This window comes from Dendrobium catenatum, unplaced genomic scaffold (genome assembly GCF_001605985.2).
Source record: "Dendrobium catenatum unplaced genomic scaffold, ASM160598v2 fragScaff_scaffold_220, whole genome shotgun sequence".
NCBI classification, from domain to species: Eukaryota; Viridiplantae; Streptophyta; class Magnoliopsida; order Asparagales; family Orchidaceae; genus Dendrobium; species Dendrobium catenatum.
In genome coordinates this window covers 167,570-194,750 of record NW_021318682.1, presented here as the reverse complement: position 1 = coordinate 194,750, position 27,181 = coordinate 167,570, and the positions used below count along the sequence as shown (strand labels likewise).

The window sequence follows — 27,181 nt, the reverse complement described above, 5'->3', positions numbered from 1 at the left end:
GAATACTATCGATTATTGGATTTGAGGCACGTATTGGTTCATTGAGCTTTATGGGTTTTTCTACTGTTCACTGATTCTATCGTTGATGATTGTGGATTCAACTGTTTATGTATTGACTACCATTTATATACTGATTACTGTTTATGCATTGATTTCTGCTTTTACATTGACTCAATGATCATGTGCAAGTGACTGCTATGTTTTGACTGATTAACATGCATATTGCTTCCGTACCGTGCTTTGATTTCAGTTGTAGGTATTTGGTGACCTGCTGGGCTTTTTAAGCTCATTATATGTGGTTAATGATTTCAGGTCAGAGCAAAGGAGCAGGAGTGTGAGGTTAATCAAGATTGTTCAGGTTTATATTCTTTTATTAGTTATTATTTTGTACTCATGACTAGATGGATTTGTGATTTCGTTGAAGTTCCTAAGTATTATAAATGAACTTTTGGGGAATGAATAGAATGTTTATATTGATGTTTTAAATTATAAATTCGGTTATATTGTTTATCATTGATTGATGACTATAGATAGCTCTGATAGAAGATTGATTTAAAGGATCGACTGAATAATTCTTCCAAGTTAGATCTTGGGACATGACAGGGACAACAAAGATGAAGAGGCATTTATCAAAAATGATTTTTAAATTGAAAAAAAAAATTGACCTTCATGTGGGAAGCCATAATAGTGTTCATAATAATGTTAGACGAAACTGTGAGGACTTGATGAAACAGAGTCAGCATATTGATTTTGTCTTCCAAAAACAATCAAATCATGATGTAGTTGCCTATCATATGTGACTTAATACTTCTGTAGATTACATGCAATTTCTTTTAAGACGATGATTGGTTTTTATGGCCATAATGAGTCTTCTAAATAAAAAAAGGATAATTTTCTTGGGCTGGTGCAGTTTTTGGCTGAACATAACAAAGGCATACAAGTTGTGATATAGAAGAATGCACTTTAAAATTTAAAATTAATTGCACATGATATTCAGAAAGATATCACAAGAACTACATCCACTACAATTACTAAGTTCTTAACTGAGGAGATTGGTGGCAGTTGTTTCTCAATTTTAGTTAACAAATCGCGTAACACGTCCGCAAAAGAGCAAATGACAACTATAATGCACTTTGTTAACAAAAAAGCCAGATAATTGAGCATTTTTTGGCATTGCTCATGTTCTAGATACAACAACAAGTAGTCTCAAAATTGCAATTGAAAAACACTTTTCAACTTATGGATTGAGCATTTTTAGAATGTGTGGTAAATGTTTTGATAGTGCTAGCAATATGAGAGGAGAGTTTAGTGATTTAAATGCTAGATTTCTGAATAAAAATAAATCAGCACATCACATTCATTGCTTCTCACATTAGCTTCAGCTAGCATTGGTATTAATGGAGAAAAATCATGTTCAAATTACTTTGTTAGTTACTATAATTGCAAATGTAATGAATATTATTAATGTTTCATGTAAGCGTTGTAATCAGCTTCGAGATATGCAATGAGAGAAGACATTAAATGAATTGCAAAGTGAAGAGCTAATAATAGGTCAAGAGTTGAATTAAGAAATAACCCTTATGCGTGCAGGTGATACACGATGGGGTTCATATTATGAATCAATTATAAGGCTGATCACAATGTTCTTTGCAGTAATTGATGTTCTAGAAATTATTTTAAAAGATGATGTGAGCTCAGAACAAAGAGGCGAGGCATATGCATTATTGGAATAAGTATAAACTTTTGAATTTTTTTTTTTGCCTATATTTGATGAAATATGTATTTGTTATCACAAGCTTTGAAAAGAAGAGAACAATTGCAAATTCTAAGTCTTTGATTTATATATTTAAAATAAAACTACAAGATATGAAAGATAATAATGTGCAGACTTCATCAGTAAAGCAACTTTATTTTGTGAGCAACAAAAAAATAAATATTTCACATATGGATGATAAATAGATTGCTCATGGCCAACCTCATCGTAGAGCTCCATATAGGGCTGTCAATATTTGACACGACACGAAAACCTGACCCGGACCAGACCCAAAAATTTCGGGTTCGGGTCAACCCGAACTCGAACCGGGTCGGGTTCGGGTTGACCCGGAAACCCCAAAATGACCCGAATCACGAACCCGCGCCGCTGCCCGGGTCGTGTCGGGTTGACCCGAACCCGAAGCAGGTCGGGTTCGGGTCCAGGATTTCGACCCGTTTGCCTACCCGGGTAGGGTTAGGATCGACCCGATTGAACCCGGGTCAGTTCCGAGTTCGACCCGAACCCGACCCGTGACCCGAAATTGACACCCCTAGCTCCATATATAACAAATTTATATTATTTTTAGGTTTAAATTATTTATAAGGTTATTGATATGCAACTTCAATAATTGAACTATCATTTTATACAAGCAAATGAGCTACTTTTGTCAATTGCATGTTTGAATCCTAATAATGCATTTTATGCATTCGACAAAGACAAGTTGATTAGAATGATGCAATTTTATCCATTTGATTTTACTCCTTTTTATCAGACGATTCTTGAAAATCAATTGAATACTTATATTATGGATATATGATTTGATGATCAATTTTGTTCATTAAATGATACAGGAAGCCTCGCTGAGAAAATGAACCATAGTAGGAATGATATTACATATTCTCTTGTTTTTAAACTATTGGAATTGACATTAGTGTTATATGTTGCAACATCAGTCATCAAAAAAATATTTTTTTTTTCATGAATATTATTAAAAATCAATTGTGAAATAGACTTGGAAGTCAATGGCTAAATGATATGTTAATCGCTTATATTGAAAAAAAATTAAATTATATTGATAATGAAGTCATCATTCAATTCTTTCAAAATATGAAGAGTGAACGTTATACATTATAAATTTTTTATTATCTTGCATTTAATATTTTATCTTTTAGGATAATAATTGAAAAAAATAAAATAAAATTTAAAACGGCCTATATCGATCCCAAGCCCTGATGAAAAAAAAGTTGAGAAAAAATTTTAAAAAAATTAATTTAATCACCAACTCAATAAATTTTTTAGCTCCGCCGCTGAATTGAACAACAAACACTCCCAATATAGCAATGCGAACCCCCTTATTGGATTATAGACAAGGTCAACCAACCCAAAACTATGCTCACTCTACTTTCAGATTGTGGAATTGAAATAAGGATCAATAAAGAGAGAAATAACAAAAAATTGCTCCATTTTTTCTTTTGACTATTTTTCTAGCACAATAAAATAAGGGAAACTGGAAGTTACTATTTAAATTGTTATTTCTTTTCAAATTTTAAAAAAATCATGTTTTGCATGTACTCTATAATACTAATAAAATGGAGGAGGATTAGCGGAAATTTATGTACAAGTGAATGAACAGTTACCGATCATCTTGAAGAGAAGACCGTTGCCAGACCCTTATCGACCGTTAGTAAGATCGGAGGTCCGTAAGACATTGGATCCCTTTCTTGGCCGCACATGTAAACTCCCTCTCCCCTTGCTACAACTTCACCATCAACGTCGACGATACCACCCTTTGCAGAATCCCCCACACGGTTGCCTGGAACCAGCCTAAATGCTTTCACCTGAAACAGTAATATGAATTCCAAATGGCATTGAAAGATCAGAAAAGAATACTTTTCAGAGAAGAAGATGAGCTGCAGTAAAATTGAAGCTGAAACAAAACTTTAACTTACCTTGAGATACATCACATATGGTGATTTTACATGGCTTCCATTTCCTGTCTTCAACAATATTGAAGCAAGAGCAGATTTGGGGCAATCCTTGATCAAGACTAAGTCTAGAAAGCCATCAGAAAACTGCAAAGCAATCACAACAGGAGTAAACAATAATAATTTCAACCTATAATCTATATTACCAGTAAACGCTTAAATGCAAAATCCATAATGCAGATTAAGCCCACCAGTATGTTAGCTACCCTATAGGGTGTGGTTAGGGTAAATGAAATACTTTTGACAATTAAATACCTTCGCTTCAGGAGCTGGCATTGCGTCTTTACCAACCCAGGGCACATTGACCAGCATAATTGATATAAAGGGGCCTTCCAGGAACCTCCAAACTGAATCATCAAAACAACAATTAGGGCCCTGGTAGCCATGCAAGACGTCTACATCTCCATCCCGTCCTTGTTTAGATATCTCAATATTACCAGCAATGGCTTCTCTTTCGTTCTTTGGTTTACCAAAGGATTCATGTCCAGGAGCGGGTATATACTCAATATTACCATGGTATTTACGCAACTTCATTACTCTCAGAATGCACTGGTCAACAGAAATATTAGAAATAAGTCCATTACCTTGGTCTGGTAAAAATTTTAAGCAGTAATTCGCAAATCAAGAAATATTATCAGTACCAAAGTGAGCAAATCAGGAACAATCAGTATAATCATCAGAGGTTATCAATCTCATCTCATTGAAATTTTAGCATTTTTTTAGTTCAAAAACATCAACAGTTAGACTTTCGAATAAGCTTTACTTTTTAGTGAGTACCTGAGAAATTAAAATGGTTTCTATAACACTGATTTTATTACCCGGATAACTAAGAAAAAGACCCATAGATAGCAGTAATTAGAGCATTGCTTTGTGGAGGAATCCCACAAAAACCTCACACATAAGCAACCAATCACTCAAAGAAAACTTTTTTCTTTTACTATCTTGGTGTCAAATTTTCAAACAAGAAGATGTATGGATTCTTAATTATAAACTAAATATGAAAATTTTGAAAAAGTGCACCCCGCACCACTTTCCCCTCCCCTCATTCTTTCCCTTTATCATTCCTTTTCATTCTTTCGTTCCTTTTACTTCACCGTGTTGAGATGGAAAAAAGGTGGAGAGCATGATTCATTGATCTGCAGTTCAAAGTGATAACTGATCACATGATAAGTAAGCAGTTTTTCATAATATCTACTCATCCACTATGCAAAATATTCTGCAACCCTTCTCAGTATATTCAGCAATCTTTTTCAGAGTTAGCCTCATCATTCACTCCTAACAAACTCTATCATCTCAACCGTTCATCACCAACATAGTTCTGCTTGCTACAACTTTTGTCTACAGCTCTTATGTATATATACACCCTCTCTTTACAATGTAATGTTAATGAAATACAAGGACACATTACTGCAGCAGCTACCCTTTTCTATTCTCGTTTTCTGGTTTGTATTTCTCCTCTAGGTCTTGTATACTCTCCTCGTTAATCTAAAGTCAAGCTCCAGGTACAAATCTTCTTCATGGTCCTAGCTTAATCGCACCTCTTCTCATTCCTATCTCTCTGCATTCTTTACATGGTGAGCTCAGCAACATCATCTGCGAACTCACCAACACCTCAATCGAAACTCTATGATCTAGTTGAAACTTCTATCACCTCCTGCTTAAAATTTCTTATATCCAACATCAAAAACATATTCCAAACTCATCTCACCACTAAAAAGTATCCTATTTGGAGATTACAAATACTGGAATTATTTTCAGCAATAGATTTGATGGCTACCTAACTGGTGCCACTCAATGTCCATCCAAGCAACTTATCTCAGTCGTTGGAGATATCCAACCAAACTCTGCATTTAACACTTGGCATCTTCTTAATCAAAATGTTTCAACCGCCTCATACTCCACCATCTCCTCTTCTATCTTACCCTATGCTTTCAATCTATCCATTTGGCATGAAATCTGAACTATCTTAAGAAACGGTTTCAACCAACAAATCGTGCCCGAGTCATTCAACTCAAAAACAAACTCTACAACATTACCATGAAAGACCTCACCATGTCTTAATATCTCTCCACCATTAAATCTCTTGTAGACAATATGGTCGTTACAACATTGATCCTTAAGTGTCACAACCCAACCCGGAGACTCAAATTAAAGAGGCGAGAACAAACAGTCGAACGGTTAAAACATTTCATTCAAATTAAAAAAACAAACAATATGTCAACTACATCACTTATAAATATTGAAGAGTCACTAACACAACTTACACATTTGAATATTTACATTAACCATATTTGACCTGCTCTCATTTGATCACCGTCTTCAGTAGACATATTCCTCTCTTTCAGTCATTTCTACTTATCAGGAGGCTTACCTGAAAATTTTAGTTTAACAGTTTGAGTTTATAAAATAAACTCAGTGGATAATCACACTTGTAGAATAGAGATTTTATATAAAAATAATCATATTCAAATGTCTTTTTTTTACAGTTAATATATATATATATATATATCATTTTCTTTTCATATGACAGAAAAAATATTTTATACATATTTCTCAAATAACATATTCCTTTTCAAATAACATACTCCACCCCTTACACTGGCTCACATTCAATTACTAGAGACAACACTTCTCTTCCAATATCTAATAGTGGTCAAGGCACCTTGCCCACTCCTAACTCTCATCGTAAGATTCTCCTAAATAATCTCCTCTATGTTCTCTCTCTTACATAACTTACAATCTATACACAAATTAACTTGATGTGGTATGATGTTAATCCAGGACTTGTATTTAGAATTTTAACAAAAAGATTATCCAAGTATGTTAAGTGCAAATTAAAGATTGTTCCCAATTTAAGCTCTCGGAAATCTTAGTTGTTAGCTACGACAAGGTAAGCACTTACAACTAAATTAGCAGGGCTTGAAAAAACAACAACTTTCATAAACATCAAGCAAATGGAAGAACAACTAGAATCCCAAGGTTAACAAAGCGATCGTCTCACCTTGAGGCCGCTCTCATTTACCTACTCCTAGGCGTGTTGGGAGAAGAAGAACCACACGGTGGATGAGATCACTCCTAGAGCGAGGGCGCCGTAGATCCGTAGGGAAGAAGAGGTCGGCACGGATCGTGGAGGAGGTGGAAGATGGCGACCTTCAACGATCCAAGTGTACTCTGAAAAATGATCGTCGACGGTCTTGATTAGAGTTGGCACAATCCGGGCTAAATACTCCTCGACGGTGTCGTCGAAGTCGAATCCGACGTCGAAGAAAGGAGATCGGAGGATGTCTACGCGTCCGTGGTCGTCGTATTCAAACCCGAAATTCCATTCGGGAACCTCCATGCATGATTTGAGGAGAGAAAGAATGGTTGTCGCCAAGAGTTCTCCAAAAGGGGAGAGGGGTGGCCGGCGGGATGTTGAGGGAGGGGAAGGCCGGCGGTAGGATGAGGGAAAAAAGGGGTTCAAACTTTAGAAATCTGAAATTGATTTCAGTTTAGGGAATTTAGGAGGGAAAATTTGAGAATTAAATTTTGAAATCCCCAAATTAAGGAGGGGATTAATGCTTTCCCAATGGAGAGACCCCGGGGGGGCCGGCGGCTTAATGAGGGGGGGAAGGATTTGAATAGGAAAACTGAAATAATTTCAGTTTTAATTAAAACCGGAGGGAATCAATTCGAAATTAGGAGTTAAATTTCAAATTAGAAGTAGGAAATAATTATGCAATCAAGAGGGGCCCAATAAGGGGGGGCCAGCGGCATCAATGAGGGGAGAGAAGGCTTAGGGATGAGGTGGCGGGTTCCAAATTTGGAGGATGACTAGGAAATTATTATTTCATGAATCCAATTTCATGAGAGCGAAATTGTTTTCACAAATTAAAACTTTCCTAAAATAGACCGTCTAAATTTGGAAATAATTGAAATTTGAAAATCAAATTTCAATGAGAGGAAGGAGATGGTGGGGTGGCGGTGGTGGAGGGAAAAGGGCGTCGGCACGGTGGTGGGCGGCAGTGGGGGTTTGGCCGGCGGTGGGGAAGGGGTCTAGGGGTCGGCGGCAAGAGCAAGGGGTGGGGAAAATTCGAAGAGTTGGTGGGAGAAGAAATATTATTCCGAGCACTTAAAATAAAGAAAATAATTTGAGAACTCACTAAGAGATCTCAATGGAAGCACTCACCAAGAGAACTCCTTGCACTCACACAGAGAACAAAATGTGGAAATTTTCATTCATCTTCCATCATCCCAAATACAATGATACAAGCCTTATATATAGGCTGACTGAAAAATAAAAGCATAAAGTCTAAAATGCCCTTTGGGCTACAATAGGGGATACATCCCTCATAGGGGTACAAATGGAAAACAAGAAATAAACTAATAGAAAAAAAAACTAAATCATCACAGGTAAAGACTCTGAATCAGGGCCGTCGATCGTCGTCCCCGGCGATGGTACACATGTCGAAATCTGATGCCCTCATCATAACTACTGACAATAACTACTTCATCTCTTTTGATGCCACTAGTTTCATAATTAAGGATGCCTTAACCAATCAAGTTCTTCTCCAAAGTCGTAGCACTAATGGTCTCAACCCACTACAGCATATCACCTCCAATACATCTACTTCAGCCCTCTCAACTCAACCTAGCAACCTCTCTCTCTAGTATGCTCGTCTCGATCATCCACATCACTCTGTCCTCTTCTCATTGGTGAAGAATCTTAAAGTTATCCCTACTTCCTCTACTATTCTTCAATGCACTTCTTGTCTCTACTAAAAACTGTAACACTTCTAGGCCTTCAGAACTTATCCACACTGATGTATGGGGACATTCCCTAGTTTCTTTATTTAATAGATACAAATATTATGTTCTATTTGCGGATGATTTATCCAAATTTTCTTGATTATTTCCAATGCATAGCATTTTATGTGTGGAATCTAATTGTGTTAATCAATTGGGTTATTCTGTTACCTCAGACCTCAAGTTTGTTGTGCTTGTTGGGAGGTGTGGGGGGTTTACCAATGCATAACATATTATGTGTGGAATATGCTTAGGTTCGGGAGCTTTGTGCCTGAATTTTTTTTTTCATACAATGCCCGACACTATGTGCCCGGCACTATGTACCCAATCACCCCAGGGCTGCATAACCGAGCGCCTCGGTGATGTGTTCCCAAGCGTTGCAATGCTAATTGACATAGAGCAGAGCGCCACAACGCTCTGGATTCGACGCAGTATGGCTACAAGTTCGTCGCCGTAGCACTGCAAGTTTGAGCATCGCAATGTCATCAAACAGAGGCTTGAGCGCCGCAGTGCTATAAGACAGACTGAACGGATCTCTTTCTCGTTTTTATGAAGAGTTGCATCCTTTGGAGTTATTTACTCGGCTTTCTTTTGTATTTTGAGTTGTTAAAAATTGAGAACGATGCGTGTGAGAAGAGAAGCAAGAAGAGAGTGAGAGAGAAGAGAGATTTGTACTTATTTCTTCCTATTTTCATAGTAGAATTCTTGGTGTGGTATGGGGCTCTATGATTTTTTTCCTAGTTTTTGTTTTTCCATATTAAATCCTTGTGCCCTTTATTTTCTGCTATTTTTACTTTCTTGCTTGTTTCGTCATTGTGGTGTTTACTCCTACTCATCCCCAACATAACAAAGCTGAAACCTCATACAAAGTCATTTACTTTGTCGCTATGGTTGAAAACTTCTTTCAAATTAAAATCAAAATATTAAGATCAGATGTTGGCAGAGATTACAACAATCATCAGTTACAAAACTTTCTTTCATCTCATGGAATAATAAACCAACTAAATTGTCCTCATAGTTCAGAACAAAAAGGCATAACTGAATGCAAACATCGTCACATTATTAAAACAACTTGAACTCTTCTCCATGTTGTTGTTCTTCCCTCTACTTTATGGCTTGAAGCATAAACATTGTTTTTTACATTATAAACCATCTCCCCTCCAAATCTAATGCTAACAAATCCCCTCTTGAGGTACTCCACAACAGCTTTCCATCTTCTTCTCATCTCAAAACTTTTGGATGCTTGTGTTTTTCATGGACACAGCCACTAGCAGCAAATAAACTTGCTCCTCGCTCTGCCAAATGCATCTTTCTTGTGTATTTCTCCTCCCATAAAAGATATCGCTACTATAACCCAAAAACCGACAAAATAATAACCTCGTGCCATGTTACATTTCAAGAAACTACTTTCCCTTTCAAATCCAATTCATCATCTTTTCTACTAATATTACTGTCCAGCCATTCCCACTAATGCTACTGCCTACTTCCACTACAATACCTACAATGGTAACTTGCTCCAAAGCTAGAAACCTGAAGCCCAAAGCCATTTTCACCTTGGCAACTCACACTTCATCCCTACCCACCCCAACATCCTTCTCTCAAGTTTCCAAATCTCTTGAATGGCGCCATGCAATGTTTGCTGAATTTACAGCACTTCAGTGTCAAGGTACTCGGCCTCTTATTCCTCCACCCTCTCACCAAAATATTCTTGGATGTCGTTGGACATATTGAACTAAATTCAATCCTAATGGCATTATCGATCGCCATAAAGCTCACTTGCTAGCTCAAGGTTTCAAATATAATATGATTTTGATTACTCAGAAACCTTTAATCCATTTGCTAAAAAGCGTACAATTAGACTTCTCTTAACTGTTGCTCCCCACAATAATTGATCAGTCATTCAACTTGATGTCTCCAATGCCTTTCTCCATAGCACTCTTCATGAAGATATTTACATGTCTCAACCACAAGGCTTTGTTGATCAGTTTCATCATAATTATATTTTCAAGCTACATAAAGCTATCTATGGGCTAAAACGGGATCCTCGTCAATGGTTTGAAATATTTTACAACTTTCTTAAATCTCGTGGCTTTCACTTCAGCATCTCTGACCCATCACTTCTTCTCTGCGCTCAAAATAGCATATTTGCATATCTTCTTCTCTATGTTGATATGTGGGCTCCAAAAATTCGGCCCCTGCCTCCGCCAGCTTTGCTTTTTCTTTTTCATGGAGGGGGGGGGAGTTTTAATGAAATAAAGTTCCAGGGTAAATTTTGGAAGGCATATGGATTTGTAGATAAGACACTACCCAGAGATTTCGCCCTCATTTTGCGAGGACTTTATGATCTGAGTTCTGGTTTCCTATAGGCGCAAGCCCCTATAGTTAATCACCCCTCCCGATAACGAGAGAGAACTTTCGATTAAGGCTAGTTGTCAATCAGATACATTATATTTATAGATACGTAGTATCAGGCGTATAGTAGCAGCATGGGCATAGGAATTTGAAAAGTTTAGATGTTAAATTTGGGTTGAAATATTTGAGAAATTTCATAATTAAAATTGAAAATTTTTATCATCTTGCACTTAAAGCGAATGGTGGGGGAATAGATGATAGACACGATCAAGATCCCATGGTTCCATCGTCCCAGGCCATCGTGGTCCCTGGTCTACTTAGTCATAGGAGGTAGCCAAGGGTTGCTTCGTCCAAGGGAGCCCTGTAGACCTAGGGTGAATGCTTGTCTAAGGAAACAAATTTAAATCCACCTTAGCTAACAGAGGGCTTTGTGCCCTATCGATCATATCCTATTGATTCATATCTCAAGGATTTGATGTCACTAAGGAACATATTGGCTCTAGCCAAAACCAGTATTTCGTGATGACATTTGGCGGCAAAACCACTCGGTTCAGAGGGCCCTGGGTCATAACTTTTTATCCTGTGGTGTCATTTGACGGCAAAACTGCCGGTTAGAGGACACGTACGATGTCATTACTAGCAGGAGATTATTTGAGAATGGATCATAGTAATATTTTTGACTAGGCATTAGCTCTTTGTGAGCTGAAATAAATTTTAATTTGTCCACCCTAGTAAACTATTGCAGATGGTGGATGGGTTTTGCTTTAAGTGTTTAACGATTGGATTTTCATTTTTAAATATCTAGAAATTTGGGATTTTGAGGATTTTTGGATTTTTGAATGGGTATTTGGAAATTTGTGAGGCATTTGAAAGTGTTTGTGAAACCCTCCGGTTGAGATCTTCGTTCAACACGGTCATTATTGGGGTGACTTTGAAATCACTTGAAAACATTTGAATTTTGCGAAAGTTTGAGGGCATTTTGAAATATTTGAAATTAACCCCTCCGGTTGAGATATGCATTCAACACGGCTATCATCGGGGTGTTAATAAGCATTTGGGAGTTTAATTAATTGGACTCTGTCGACTCTATCCATTTGCTGACAGAGGATCGAGTTTGTCATAGGCTTTGTGCCTTTATTAATAAATTATCTTGATTATAGGCCTTGAAGGTCTAATGTGAATGTATTAAAATAAATATATCGGTCACCACAATCGTATATTTATCTGATGGTTTGAATCCTTTCGACTCCTATTGATCCGCATAGAAGGATCATGTTCGAACTTGAATTCATTTATTGACTCACGCAATATCCCTAGACGTCACGTGTGTGTCAATAACACGCTCGTCGAGGCCCATGCGGGTGTTTGGAGATATTTTATAATTATTTGTTGAACCTTGTCAACTCCTAACTACTTGCTTACGAGGATTGGGTTCAAATTTATGGACCAACGTAGCATCCCTAAATGTCACGTGTGTGCCAATAACAAACTCGTCGGGGCCCATGCGGGTGTTTAATTGCATACCCTCTTTTGAGTGCCTATGTGTAAACATATTACGGTGCATGTGAAAGGGCATTTAGGACATTTGATGAATCTTCTTTCTGCTACGACAGCTTGTAGAGATTCATATTTTTGTTTGTTGCATATCATCTGCTTCCACTTGCAAATGATTAATGTATTTAACTGCTGTTGGATGGAGTTGACTGCAGGGATGCTATCATGTTCTTTACTACAACAACTTGTAGGTGCTTTACATTTACATTTACTATTGTCACTTGTAGATGAACAATATTTGTGGTAATTCTTTTGCGTCGTGCCTCTTTTATGATGTTCATCGATTACTGCTTGTAGGCACATTGTGCATTGCACAGTGTTGGCCCCAAAATACTACAATGATCACTTCCTTTACATTTGTAGTGGATAGGAATGCATGCTTACCACAATATTGTTGCAGGTGGTATGGATAATCATTGTAGGCTTCTATGCTTATCATGCCCATCGTAGAGACATTATTAGATCTCCAATTCTATTCATGAGCATACCACTGCACTACTCATGGCTAAATCATTGCATGCATCTAGAGTTCTGTCATTTATATGTATGGAGAGATCTTCTACATTGATTTGTAGTGGCTTGCATTTGTTGCGGTCCTTCGGTACTCTGCTCATAGGTGACATTTAGTGTGTACGATGGGTCTCCCACAAGGGCCCATGGATGTTTGTATTTGCTGCATATTGTTCTCCTTTACTTGCAACAGATTGATATATTTGCCTACTATTAAATGGTAGTTGATTGTGGGAGTGTTGTAACACTCACAACCCTGCTGATTGACACTTATAAGCACGTCAATATGCATTTATCATTGTTACATTGCTTTCACATGCTTGTGTTTTGATGTTGACCACAGAATATCGTTATATTCATCGAATTCATCAAATTATCATGCTTGTAGGATGACTTGTGTTTGTTGGTGCTTGTGTTTCTAATCAGCATGATGATTCTCCAACATTCACATAGGACTTTAGCTTATTGGTTGAAAATAAGTCATCGCATTCTACCATTGCTTGTGAATTTCTTTGCCTTGAAAGTCGTGGTGTTTGTTACATAACATATGTTGCATTCATTATATATTTCTATACTTTCTTCACAAGTATGTGATCGCACTCATCACCGCCTCCCTATACACATATCTAAAAGCTAGCGGTCTATACCGTCATTAAGGGGCTTTGTACATTTGCTTGCACGATTGATATAAATGTTACAATCAATCAATTAATGTTCTTCCATGGTTTGCAATGCATGTCATCACTAATCAACATTGAAGTTTCATTCAACATAAGCCCCATTGCTTGTAGGATTCAATGCATTTGATTGGATTAAATCTTGCATGATGAATTGGCTTCTCAATTGAAATGACAAATGCTCATTGAAGATTTTGTGTTGTTAAGCATGAACATACTGTTGCATTTCTCCATTTGATCCTTGCTTGCAGATATGTTACAAGTTATGTTGTGAAGTCCACAAGTCTTTCATAGTCCTTTCGAGTTTTTTCTCAAGTTCAAATTGTTCAAGTCATATTCATTTGAATCAAATGAAGCTCAAGTTTAGGCTCATTTTATTTCTTTTAGGTTCAAGTCTTTATTAATCATTTGAATTCAGAAGCATGTTCTCTGCGGTCCAAGTCAAACTCAAGTTCGGCTCGAGTTCAAATCCATAAGTTCAGTTCATGTCCAAGTCTTTTGTGAGTATTCAAGGATTTTGCTTATATTCACATCCAGTTCATGTTCAAATTCATTTCATTTAGGTTCAAAAATTTTGTTATTCATTTTTGCTTTGTGTTTGGATACAAGTCCAAGTCCAAGTCTCATGTTCACTGAAAAATCCGGCAGCCTTCCAACGTTTCCCCCGTTTAGGAGAAAAACTAAGAGTCATAGCTTGCCCGCTACGTCAAAAAAGACGTGCACGGTCGGTGTTGTGAGACACCGCAGCCGGCGTGTATGGGTCTTTAGGGGTACCTGTTTGAAAAAGCAAATTTCCCCGCGTACGAGTACTTACCCCGCCGTGCTACGAAAAGCACGCATAGGGATTGCCCGCCTCGCCGTAGGCACCGCACTGAGTTCCCTCCCGCCACACTAAGAAAACCATGCACATGGGGTCCCTCAGCGCGTTGCAAACGCCGAAAACTGGACTTTAGAAGGGGATTACCCGCCTCGCCCAAGCACCGCGACGAACTTCCTCCCAACGTGCTAAGAAAAGCACGCATGAGTGGTTGTTCGCCGTGTTGCAAGCATCGGGATGGATTTTCCCAAGTTTAGGATGTTATAACTTGGCAACCAGCGAGGTGGAGGGCACGAAAATCGAGATAACATTTTTTTTTCTTTTTCTTTCTTTCTTTTAATAAATAATAATAGTAACATAATTATTATAATTAAAAATAACTATAATTATTAATAATTATGATAACATAATCATTATAATTAATAGTTAGTTATAATTATCAATAATTATAAACTAATTATCATAATCATCACTAATTATAATAACATGATTATTATAAATAATAATAATTATGATGACTAAAGATAACTAGCAATAATTAGGTGGGTAGGGATTACCTTGGGTTAACTTGGATTTCGAATGGGCTATGTAGGGCTCGGGTTAAAATGATTTGGGCTAAATGGGCTGATCAAGAGTAATAGGGCTTAAGTTAATAAAGGGGGAGCTCGGGCTTAATTAGCTTAGGGAGCTGCTCAGTTTGGCTTGTTCAAATGGGGATGAGGCGTGAGAGCAGAGAGTAGGAGGTTGGTTGGGTGCGATTGGGGCTGGAGTTTGGGTGGCTTGAAATGGGGAGAGGAGGATGAGTCGTTCGATTGAGGAAGAAAGATAGTCGGCTATGGGTAGAAGAGGCGTTCGAAGCTTCTGGCGAGGAAGATCGGGGTTGGATCAGGAGGAAGAAGCAGAGGAAAGTGTCGGCCTTGGCTTGAGAGGCTTCGGTGGGTTTGAATCTCTGTTTAAAATTGCGCAACAAGAGGCGCGCCTTTGCGCAATTTGTCCCAAACACGCCTCGAGGCTTACGCAATTTTCCTCTTGGCAGAGGCGTACGCCTCACCGGGTATGAGGCGCACCTCTAAGGCGCAATTGTAGAGCCTGTTGGATGTGAGACAACCTCTGGAAGCAATGTTTACATCAACAGAATGACTTAACTCTGCGTGGGGGAAAAAAAGTGAGGGGAAGGAAATAAGAAAAATAATTCTAAATGATAAATTTTGGGCTACTGTGACCTATGCCATATTGAGCACGAGACTCTTAGTGCAAGTTTTACGTTTAGTGGAAGCTTAGAATAAACCAGCCATGGGTTTTATTTATAATGCTATGGATGAGGCCAATGAGTTGATTGCACACAATTTGGGAGGAGATGATGCAAGTTATAGAGAGATTTGGGATATCATTGATGCTCGGTGGGAGGTACAATTACACCGTCATCAACATGCAGTGGCATATTATCTCAATCCTCAATTTCAAGATTCAGAGAGAAAATCTTCAAACCCAGAGGTGAAGCTTGGTCTGTATCATTGCATTGAACGACTACTACTGGAGCAGACATATAGGGAGCTTACAACTTTTTCTATTTCGGAATAAAGAGGGTTTTTTTGGTCTGCATGCAGCAAAATCAATGATTGCCAACGATATCCAGGTATAATTATTTTGATTAATGCAAGACACTTTATTAAGTTCTGATTATCATTTTTCTTCTTGAAAATAGTTGAATGGTGGATCCAATTTGGTGAATCCACCCCTGAGTTACAGAGTTTTTCTGTAAGAGTTTTGGGTCTCACTTGTTCTTCTTCTAGGTGTGAGCGAAACTGGAGTACATATAGTCAAGGGTGGATTCAAACAAAGAGAAGAAATCGGCTATCAACACTCAGAATGAACTCCCTTGTATATATTATGCACAACAAGAGGTTAAGAGATAGGAGGTTGAAGAATAAGGGTTGAAGGATGATGAGGACCCGTTGGTGTGTGATAATGTGTCATCTGATAATAAGTGGTTCATAGATGATGAGACAGATTTGCCATTATCAGACTTACAGTTAGAGGATCTAAGTGTGGATGACTTGAGGGACGAAGCAGATCAAATGGGCACATCCACTAGTACCACACCACACACATCCTCTGCAGCACAACAATCAAATAAAGGTATTCCACAACTTCTTATATGCTATTGCATTATATTTATATCAAACGAGCAATTAATATGATAATGATCATTCTTAATGAACAGGGAAGAAAAAAGTGAGTTATATTGAAGATGATGATGATATGACATTCATAGATAGAAATTGAAGAAGAAGATTCCCTTGAAGACCCATTTAGTGATGGGATATGATTGAATTTTATATGTCACTTCTTAATTGTACTTTGAGAGCTTTGATAGACTATAATTTTGTGGTTTTGTACTTTGGAACATGCTTTTATTGCATCTATTTTCTTAATTTCCACTAATTCCACTTATCATTTAGATATTTTTATTATATGATAGAATCTTGCTATTATTTACATGCTAAAACTCTTAAATTCTCATTTACGCAATTCTGCGTCTTCGAGGCTTAAGCCTCGCCTCACGGACAAAAACCGCCTCGAGGCTTAATTAAACAATTTTAAACCTTGGTTTGAATGACTAGGTAGGTCTCTCTCTCTCTCTGAGTGGAAGTGGTCGGTTGCTTGGGTGAAGAGATAGGGATGGGTGCGTCGGGTTCAGCTCTTGGCTGTAGGTTATGAGGTCGGCACAGGGTGGATCGAGGTTTGATCGCAAGAGCTGAAGCTTGCAGAGGAGGATGAGGCTAGGTACGGAGGATAGGCGGGTTTGGAGATGAAGGAGGCGACTGCAGCTTGCGATCTTGGCTTTTGTCTCGAAAGGATAGAGAAGGGGTCAGGATTTCGGTATGGAGGACGCGAAGAAGAAGACCAAAAGGTCTCGTTCATTTGGCTTTTAACGAAAAAAATGAGCGGCAATGGAAAACGCGCGAGACAGGACTACTCGACGCCGTTCGCAGAGGGAATGATTACTGTAGCTGCGGCTTGAGCGAGATTTTTCTGCAGAAAATTGGGATGAGTACCTGGATTTGCAGCAGAGGTAAAATTTAGGCATTTTTTATCTTCTTTTTGTTTGTTTCATTAAAGCAGGGGTCAACATGATAATATTCTTATCATTGGAAGCAACCCTCCATTTCTTCACAAAACTATTTGAGCTCTTCAACATCAATTCTCACTCAAACCCGTGGGTCCGACTTATTTCTTTCTTGGCATTCAAATAGTTTCAACTGCTACAGGTTATTTCCTACATCAAAAACAATATGCTCAGAAACTTCTAAAGCATATTTGGTCAAGCAAAATGCAAGCCAGTTGTTACTCACATGTCTCTTAAACCCTTAACCACAACGAATGTTGATAAACCCTTTCATAACCCCATTGTTTTTTGCCAAATTGCAGGCTCTCTCCAATATCTCATCATAACCCGTCTAGATATTGTTTTTGCTACAAATCAATTGTGTTAGTTTATGCATCAACCCCTCAACAAATACTATCAACAACTCAAACGTCTACTTCACTACATTAAGAGCACCATTCATTTGGCACTTCCAAAATCATTACAAGCACTCTTACCCTTCATTCTTATGCAAATTCAGGTTGGGCCTCCAAACCTATCGATAGGAAATCTACAACTAGTTGTTGCACATACTTGGGTGGCACTCTTATCTCTTAGAGTGCCAAAAAGCAACCAACCATAACCAAATCATCCATTGAAGTTAAATATCATGCTTCTAACATTGTTTGGCTTTTCCGCTTGTTACAAGACTTATATATCCCACTCTCCTCTCCTACACCATTTCATTATGACAACAATCAATGCTAGTATTGGCAAACAATTCGGCCTTTTATGCACACACAAAGCACATAGAGATTGATTATCATTCTATTAGAGATCACATATGCTAAAATGAAATTATTATGCATCACATTGATTCTAAGGATCAAGTAGCAAATCTTCTCACCAAACCACTCTCCATCCAGATTAACACTACCCAGAGACAACACTCCAAACTTCGAATCATTAATTTATAGGGCGGTGATAACCGATCACATGATATATTGCCTTTTCATTATATCCACTTCATCCACAATGCAGAATATTCAGCAACCCTTTCTAGTATATTCAACAATCTTTTTCAGAGTTAACCCTCATTATTCATTCCTAACAAACTCTGTTATCTCAATCGTTCATCTCCAACATAATTATGCTTGCTACAGCTTTTGTCTATAGCTCTTATGTGTTGAGGAAGTAAATCACACAGCAACATAAAACAAGATAGAGAAAATAGAGCAAAAAGAAAAAAAAAAACATCAGAATTTAACATGGAAAAATGCAAAACCAAGAAAAAATCACAGATGCACACCACACCAAGAAATTCAATATGAAAATTTAGGCGAACTAATACAGAACTCACTTCTCTCTCACTCTCTCCTTGTATCTCTTCACCCTCTTACAAGAACAAAGAGATGCACAATAAAACCACCAAAAGACGTAACCTTTCATGAAAAACAGAAAGAAAAATTGTCAGACAGTATCTAAGCGTTGTGGAGCTCTACTCTCTGTCTCTAGTTTTTCTGACAGAACCGTAATGCCATGATCTGGAGTGTCGCAGGGATTCACTCTTTGTCACCTGCCTGAGTCGTAACGCTGCAGCGCTAAGGTAAGCGTCGCGGAATTCCACTCTGTCTACCTCCAACCAAACATTACAGCGTCGTAGTGCTTGGGTACACAACGTCGTAGTGCTACACGGTTATACAAAAAAAGTTCCAAGTATTGAGCTGGGAGAGGACCCTAGCGAGCTCGAACAATTGAATTGAGGTCCAAGGCAGCAACACAACCTGATTGATCAACACAATCAGATTCCACACAAAACTAACATTACATATAAATACACCCTCTCTTTACAATGTAATGTTAATGAAATACAAAAAGAAAATATGTTAGACCGACACAAGGGCCGGCTGAACAGGTCCTCCTGGACCGGTTCACGTGTACAGGAGGAGGGAAAAATCCCGCCTAGAACATGGGGCCAGACACCTGGATGGGGTGGAAACAGGACTGGGGCTCACACAGTAATTGTGGCAATGGATTAGGAGAAAAAAATTCAAAATTAAAGGCTGTTTAGGGATTAATGAATAGTATTTTTGCTTAAACTAATTTCTTCTTTCTAGGGTTAGGTTTTTATCTTGAACATAATCTGAAATTTGGGATCTCTGTTTTGGATTTGGGCTCTAGTCATCAGCTAGAGATTGGAGAGCTGAATCTTCCTCTTGAATTGAAGATTCATTATATCAAGTTGTTTTTTCTCATCTCTTACTTAATCCAAAGTGCTTGCCCTTGCTATCTCTCTACAGAATCCTTAAAAACTGCTTGGCACTTTGCTGATTTTTCTGAAATTCAGCACCGTTTCCTCTGTTTTGGTTATTGTTTCCTATCAAAATATTATTGCAACAGCTACCATTTTCTATTCTTCGTTTTCTGGTTTGTATTTCTCCCGCTAGGTCTTGTATAGCCTGCTTGTTAATGTAAAGGCAAGGTCCAGGTACAAATCTTCTTCACAAAGCTCAATGAGTTCCACTTGAAGCAACGCAAAGGCAGATATTCATCAATATTACATAACGCATGCTACTTGACACGCTTTCCTTCATGAGCTTGAATGCAAATTTAGACGAGGGCCAATTCACTAGCAAGTCACCTAGAAAAATTCAATTCAAGAGCTCTTACAGCCTGAAAATATTTAAAAGAAGTTTCATGCCACATACAGAAGAAAAAACTATGGTGGCAAGGGGCGTAATATCTCAATCTTGAGATCCACTGAGCTCCAAGATCTTGGGCAGATGCAACACTGCATTTGTATAGGAGTATTTGTATAGAGAAGAAAAACATTAAAATTCAAGAGATGTTAAACAATTGTCCTACAGAGAAACTTGTGCAGGAAAAATAGGCAAGAGAACCTGAACATATGGTGAAGCTAGCATGAAAGTTGACCATAGGAACTATAGTTAAGTGCTCTTTGACAATGCTATGCTTGTCTGTAAAATTAAGGTTTCGTTTGGGACGGCTTTTTTACTGCTTTTTAGTACAAAATTTTACATGGATTATCCTAATGTAACTTATAGCCACTTTTAATGCAACATCTTCACGCTTTTTCAATGTCAATGTTAAAATCATTCTTGCTCTTTATTATTGTCATTGCTACTGTGCCACAAAATTAAGGTTTGAAAGGTTATCAAACTGGTAAAAAAAAAATATAATTCCGAAAGGACAACATAGGACAATATTTACGTACGTAGAAATCCAGACGAGTGTCTCCCATCCATCTATACTTCTCAGACTCGATATCAATATCAGCTATTAATCCTGCACGTACCATTTTCATAAATTTAGAGAATACGTTAAAGCTCAACAACTCCATAACTAAACCTGGCAATATTTCCTTGGAAAGATTATTGCCTTCAATGCACAGCCATGAAAATGACTGAGTGCTTAAGCATTAAAAAAAAATTGTTATTACGTATTTCTCCTCTGTGCGTTTTTGCATACCCCATGAAAGCATTAAGATGCTAAAAAACTTTGTATTTCCTTGCAAAACTGTCGTAACATCTAGAGCTCTTTTGTGTCCTGCAAGATTGAAAAATGAAGAACATGACGAAAGATTTAGAAGCAACAGCCTTCGAGGGACCAGGTCTGAGTAGAATGATACAAGACCTCTTATAACAGCAAAAGTAGCATTCTGTATTGAATAATTTTCCCCAGCTGCATCCAAAATTGATTTTGCCAGTCCATTTCCAGTCCCTGCATTTATTATGATGGTCAAGGACAAGCACGAATCATTTCTCATCCATTCTACCATAAACTACTATATCCAAACCAGTAAACTATATTACATGATGAAAGAAAGCAATAGCGAAAGAATATGAAGAGTCACAGAGAAATAGATAAAATGAACTACTAATGATATATTGACGGAGAACAAAAGGATAAACTAAGTTGAGCAAACGAAAGAACATTAAGATTTTTAATCTTTATAAAAGGAGTAGATTTTCTCGGAATATGAGGCAGCATTGCAGGTTAGCAACTCATGAACATACCTGCGGGAATGATCCCAAGAGGTACCTTGATTGCAGTATCCCAGTCTTCTCTTTGAAGCAAACCATTTACCACCTAACCAATAAGAAAATATTAAACAATCAAATGGCTTTGAAAAGAAAATGGGAAAAAAGGACTTTAGTGCTAGCTAAAACATGTCCAGCAGAAGTTTAGCATAAATAAATAGAAATAAAAAAAAGAAAATTACACTAAGGGGTCATTTGGTTTCCTAATAAAAGAATGCACAGTAAACTAGAATTTATTGTAAAAGGAATGCAATATATTTGAAATGTTCGGAATTGTTTAGATGAATGTAAAATAAATACAGGTTATAATTTTTTTTCATTTGGTTTAAAATAAAATGAATATGGTTTAAAGTAAAATGAATGTAGTGTAAAACTAAACAAGGGCGATGGCTGGCGGGAGACGTGTGGCGGTCGAAAGTGGTGACGGCTGACAACAAAAGTGCCAGTCAGTGGAGTGAGACAAGTTGTGGCGGCAGCAACCAACATCCAGTGACAATGATGTTTGGCAACACAAACGACGGCCTACGTCTGGCGGCGGCCTACATCCAGCAGCGGCCTACGTCCAACGTTAGCTGTCGGCCGCAAGCAGAGAGAGCAGGCTTAGCTTGCGGTGTATTTTGAAATTTGGCAAAAAACAAGCAAGTTTTGAATTCATAAACAATGAACTGCATAGTGAATTTGAAATTTGTCAAAATTTTACTTGCATTTCTTTTCACAAAACAAACACCAAAATTTCTAAAACCGATGCATTTCAAATACTTTAGACTCAATTTTCATCAAACCAAATGACCTCTAATACTATACGCCAAATATAACACCTAATGCTAGAGACAAGTTGATCATAAGGGATCCCTAAATACCAAGCTCATTTGAAATTGTTCAAATTAAAAAATTCATTACTAACCTCCACAAGAACACCATCTCCACTGACACAAACAATTCCGTCGTAGTTCAGGAAATCCAATTTATAAGCTAGTTCTTGGGCATGAAGCTGATACTCAGTCTCTGAGAGAAGGCAAAAATTAATCACACGTGTCATTTAGTTGAGAGAGCATATTTAGTAGAGTCAAGAAAAATAAAAAAACAAAACTACAAAAGTACCAAATATTGAAAAACTTGCTAACCTTGCAAAGTGTAAATGATATTAGCGGCTAAAAGTAGGGGCCTGATCTCGGTGTGGAAGATCTTTCGTGCAGATTTCTTTCCACCATATGGGTTCAGAAAAATAAAAATCCTCTTAGGTCGACCTGCTAGTGCCCATAAAAAGAAATGAATTTACATTAGTTAGCTTGACCTAGATTTTCAGGAAAGATTAAATTTTGCATTTAATAAAGAGATTAGAAAGTGCAAAAGCTCTCTAAAAAAAGTGGTACTTTGCCCGCACAAGAATAGGGTGTGTTGGAATTGAAGGGTAATATAATTGTGCCCACCGGATCCAACTCAAACAAACAATATAGGGTTGCACAAGGAAAATTTATTAGGAGCTAATAATTATGCGTGGATTAGGTGCAGACAGTCAAAAAGATGAAGAACACAACTATGTACTTCATCCCATTGGATGTTCACAAGTCCATGGCCCACACCTAATAATTTCTCTTATCTAAGTGTAGGGGGTCCTAGGTGAGCCCATAACCACAAATAAATTCCTACAATATGCAAGCATGTGGATAACATTCTACAAAAAAATATTTTTAAGATAAAATGTAATTTTCTACATCTATTGACCTCCAAAACTTCAAGTATTTAAAGTAAGTGATGTGGTTACAGAATCATTAAGGCCAAAAGTATTTTTTACATCATTTTCTGGATAAAAAAATGCTCAAATTCAAATTCAAAAACTTAAAAAATTATTTCAAATATTGTTAGAACTCCAATTTTAATAATTTTATAATTGAAATAGTGTAATTTTATACCTCTGTTGACCTCCTAAATAACTTCTAGTATTCAAAGTAAGTGATCTCATACTGATATGGATCACAAAATCGATTTGATCAAAAATAAATTTTTATGCATTTTCTGGATAAAAAATGCTCAAATTCAAATTCAAAATCTTCATAAATTATATCAAAGATTGTTCTAACTCCAATTTTAATAATTTTATAGTTGAAATACTGTGGTTCAACAAGAAAAACCTAATGGGAGCAAAATAGTGTGAATGTGAGTGTGTTTGGACCATAAATGACATGAAGACTAAAACAAACCGGTTTAGACCGGTCCAGCGAACTGATTGACCCTATTTACCTAGTCATGTTGCTAGCTTACCGTCCAACTACAGCTATCCCTAGATTCCTCTTCTTAGGACGAGTACAGACCAAACTTGGGATCTCGACAAGGTGCTTAAGATTGAGGGTAGTTCATTAGAAACATTCAAAAAATAAAAACTTATCGAAGCCATAATAATCTATACATGCCACAAAATCGTGATTTATTTATGGCATTGGAAAGATCTTGAGAAGAAGAATATTTAACCTAAAAAAGTTGGAGTTCTGACATTATTTTCTAGCAGCTCATAACTCAGATAAAAAACATACTAAAGTATTGCACTCTTACAAGCCTTCAATTTGTGAATTGCTATTGATGCTAGATTACTCTCATCAAGGCAAACAAATCTATACCAAGCTTCTGTCTAATCATCATTGTCTTATGGTGATGATAAAATATGGGCTACACTAAGTTTTGTTTCAGATATTCTGAAAGTTTGATCTACGATCCATCAACTCTACTGCGCTTGTGACATCAAGAGTTTCAAAGATGTACACCATACGTTCACTAATAAAAAACTTTGTCATCTGTGACTGTCACCCAAAAACTGTTTGGCTACCCAGGCTAGCCCTTGCTTAGGCGTCCCGATCACTTTCTAAAATATGAAATCAAGTAGTATGAGGGAAAGGGCATTAGGGGCATTCGTAAGCATGTATTTTGTAAGTATAATATTTCTTATGACACCCTCTCATATTTTAAACTTAAAAAATTATATGTAGTACATATATTTTATGTATAGAACTCTTATATTCATAAAAAATGCTCCTTTTAATATCTTATTTTGAACTCAAAACATGATGTATTTATCAAATGAAACCCACATTTTAAATTCTCATTAAATAACCCATGTTTTTTCATTCAAAATTTAACAGTAAAATCCAAACATATTAACATACATTCAATATAGGCCCTGCATTTTACTAGGCTAAGTACATATAAATCTTGCCTGCAAAAATCATGCCTACTAAATTCTCAACTTTGTGGTAAACATTATGACAGCACAAATAAAAGATTGTAAAACTAACAAGTATAAGCCACATCCACAGCAGAAAAGGAAAGAAACATAGATGTCGCACCAGAAACAAGCAAAAAGGGAGAATAATGTAAATAACTAATTAAATGAACTGAATAAACTTTAGGATCCTAATTCTAAGGGTCTGTTTGGCAACTTTGGTTGCAATATTTAGCCTTTTTTTTTTTGCGGGATGTAAGCTAAATTTAGCCAAATAATTCTTTTATGTGTTATAAATCTCGTATTCATCTTGTTTTAGGCTAAATCGCCGATTTAGTAAATCCTGAGGAGAATAGGATTTAAGATATTTACAGGTCTTTTTCTTGATGTGCTACTCTTCTTCTTCTTCTTCAATTAAATTCTAAATTTTAAATATATTTGCCAAACAATTTACCAAATTTCAACCAGATTTACAAAAACTTAACATATAAGATGCCAAATAATTTTTAGAATTTAATATCTCTAGGATTTACTGAATCAATTTGAAGTAAATCTTACTCGTAGCCAATCAACCCTCAAGTCTTCTTTATTATGAAAAGAGAAAATATGCAGATAGGAAAAATTGCAGGATTTAATAAAATTATGTTATAAAAAACAGCTTCCCGTTGAAAATTTATTTTGAAAAAAATAAACCAGCTATCTTAATTGCTCAAAAGTTCAACATGAAAGACGGTAGAAAATGACATCCAGCCTATAAAAGAATTTTATAAAAAAAATCAAGAAAAAGAAAGAAAGAAACGAAGAGGAGCAGATTCAAGGCAGAGTTAGCTTCCAAACAAGGTTTTCCAACCCGGAACAAACACTCAATGAAACCAAAAAACATGATAAAAATCATCAACTAATTTCCTCGACCTTGCCCAAATCCATAAAAAACCAAAATCAAAATTCACATACTCAACAAACCCACTTGCCTAGCGAATCGATATACTTTCTGAGCCGCTCGCTCCACATCTTAGCCACCACCTCCGTTGGCATCTCCAGAACGAAGTTCTTCATCACCCTATTCCCAAGGTTCCCAACTCCGCAAAACGGACCCTTGAGCTGGCTCACGAATGCCCTAACCGTAATCTCCCTTCCCTCCGCCGTGAATCCCAGCACTGACGACTCCACTGCCAAACTCTGCTCCCCTCGACCGGCGCCTCCATCAACTCGCCACCGCAGGTCCCCTCCGGCGGTGAAGCTTGCCTCTGCTGGCAACCCATTAACCTGTATCCTCTCCGTCATCGTTCCCTCCATCTACCGAGAGGAGACAAGATTTGAGCTAAGAGAGGCGAAGTGTGGAGTAGAGCAGCAAATAAGCGAAAAAATGAGGGGTGGCCGGTATTGTGGATCTGAAGATTGGTTGGGGTCAGAAATGTCAAATGAGAAGTGAAAAGAATAATGGGCGTGATGGTGATGTGATAATAATTATTATTCTTTTTTATTAAGAGAGCGCTATTTTTTTTTTTCAATTAAGACAAATTCGTACATAAAAATTTAAATATAAGATTTCTTAATTGGAAGATTAAGCTCTCAACCAACAGATCAAGATGAGCTTATGTGCGGAGCTCTATTCGAATAAGACGGAGCAAAAAGAATTTAAAAATATTAAAAAATAATTTTTTAAAAATTATTTTAAAGATTTTTTTTTTGGAAATGGGGAATCTACACGCCATCACTTTAAATGGAGTGTTTAGCGGCATAACTAATCACTCGGTGAAACCTAGCGAGATCATCCACCGGCATCGGACTCACACTTGCTTTGCCCCACTGAAAGGGTGATGTCATAGTTGAGGGGATTCGAATCAGGGATGGGGATGTTCTCCGTGGACGTTTAAAAGGACTTAAATTCACCAAAATATTTACTTCTTAATTACTTCATCAACAATATTTATTATAATTCTAAGTTTTTTTTTTTTTTTTTTAATTATTCTAAGTATTTTTTTGGAAATTATTCTAAGTATTTTGACTTATAACATTCATATGTTATATTTAATTTATACACTTATGAAAAGGTGGAGAGTCAACATTCATACTGTTAGAAGTTTTTCAAACTAATTTTGCTATAGTATAAGTACTTGTCCTAACACTGTTACTAAGAATGAGCGGCCAATGAGGATTTTTTGAGATGATTCTAAATAGTTAGTAGTCTCTTATATTTTGTTCAACCACATAATTTTTTTTTTGCCCTGCAAATATAGTGAATGATGCCCAAAACTTGTTTAGTACAACCATTTTTTTATATAATATGAATTTTAAAATACTAAATACATATATGCTCTAAAGAATATGTAAAAATACAAAAAAAAAAAACACAAAATAAAAATTACATATATGCTTTATATC

General features: G+C 37.0%; 1 protein-coding gene across 4 annotated transcripts in view; it reads right to left on the bottom strand.

Annotated features, from left to right (window-relative positions):
• Nucleotides 1-26,191, bottom strand: part of LOC110099778 (sphingosine kinase 1-like) — a 36,802-nt gene extending 10,611 nt beyond the window's left edge. For 2 of the 4 annotated variants that reach the window (XM_028693045.1, XM_028693044.1), the window contains exons 1-10: nucleotides 25,768-26,191; nucleotides 22,707-22,829; nucleotides 22,487-22,587; nucleotides 21,559-21,631; nucleotides 21,176-21,262; nucleotides 21,011-21,088; nucleotides 20,757-20,827; nucleotides 3,994-4,287; nucleotides 3,703-3,825; nucleotides 3,391-3,591 (exon numbers count right to left, since the gene is read on the bottom strand). In XM_028693045.1, coding sequence (XP_028548878.1) covers nucleotides 3,394-3,591; nucleotides 3,703-3,825; nucleotides 3,994-4,287; nucleotides 20,757-20,827; nucleotides 21,011-21,088; nucleotides 21,176-21,262; nucleotides 21,559-21,631; nucleotides 22,487-22,587; nucleotides 22,707-22,829; nucleotides 25,768-26,092 — 1,473 coding nt within the window. In that variant the 5' untranslated portion in view covers nucleotides 26,093-26,191 and the 3' untranslated portion in view covers nucleotides 3,391-3,393. Of the gene's footprint in view, nucleotides 1-3,198; nucleotides 3,592-3,702; nucleotides 3,826-3,993; nucleotides 4,288-20,756; nucleotides 20,828-21,010; nucleotides 21,089-21,175; nucleotides 21,263-21,558; nucleotides 21,632-22,486; nucleotides 22,588-22,706; nucleotides 22,830-25,767 lie in introns of those variants that run through there. The other 2 variants (XM_028693046.1, XM_020827050.2) reach the window with 2 other exon arrangements.
• Between the last annotated feature and the right edge of the window lie 990 nt (nucleotides 26,192-27,181).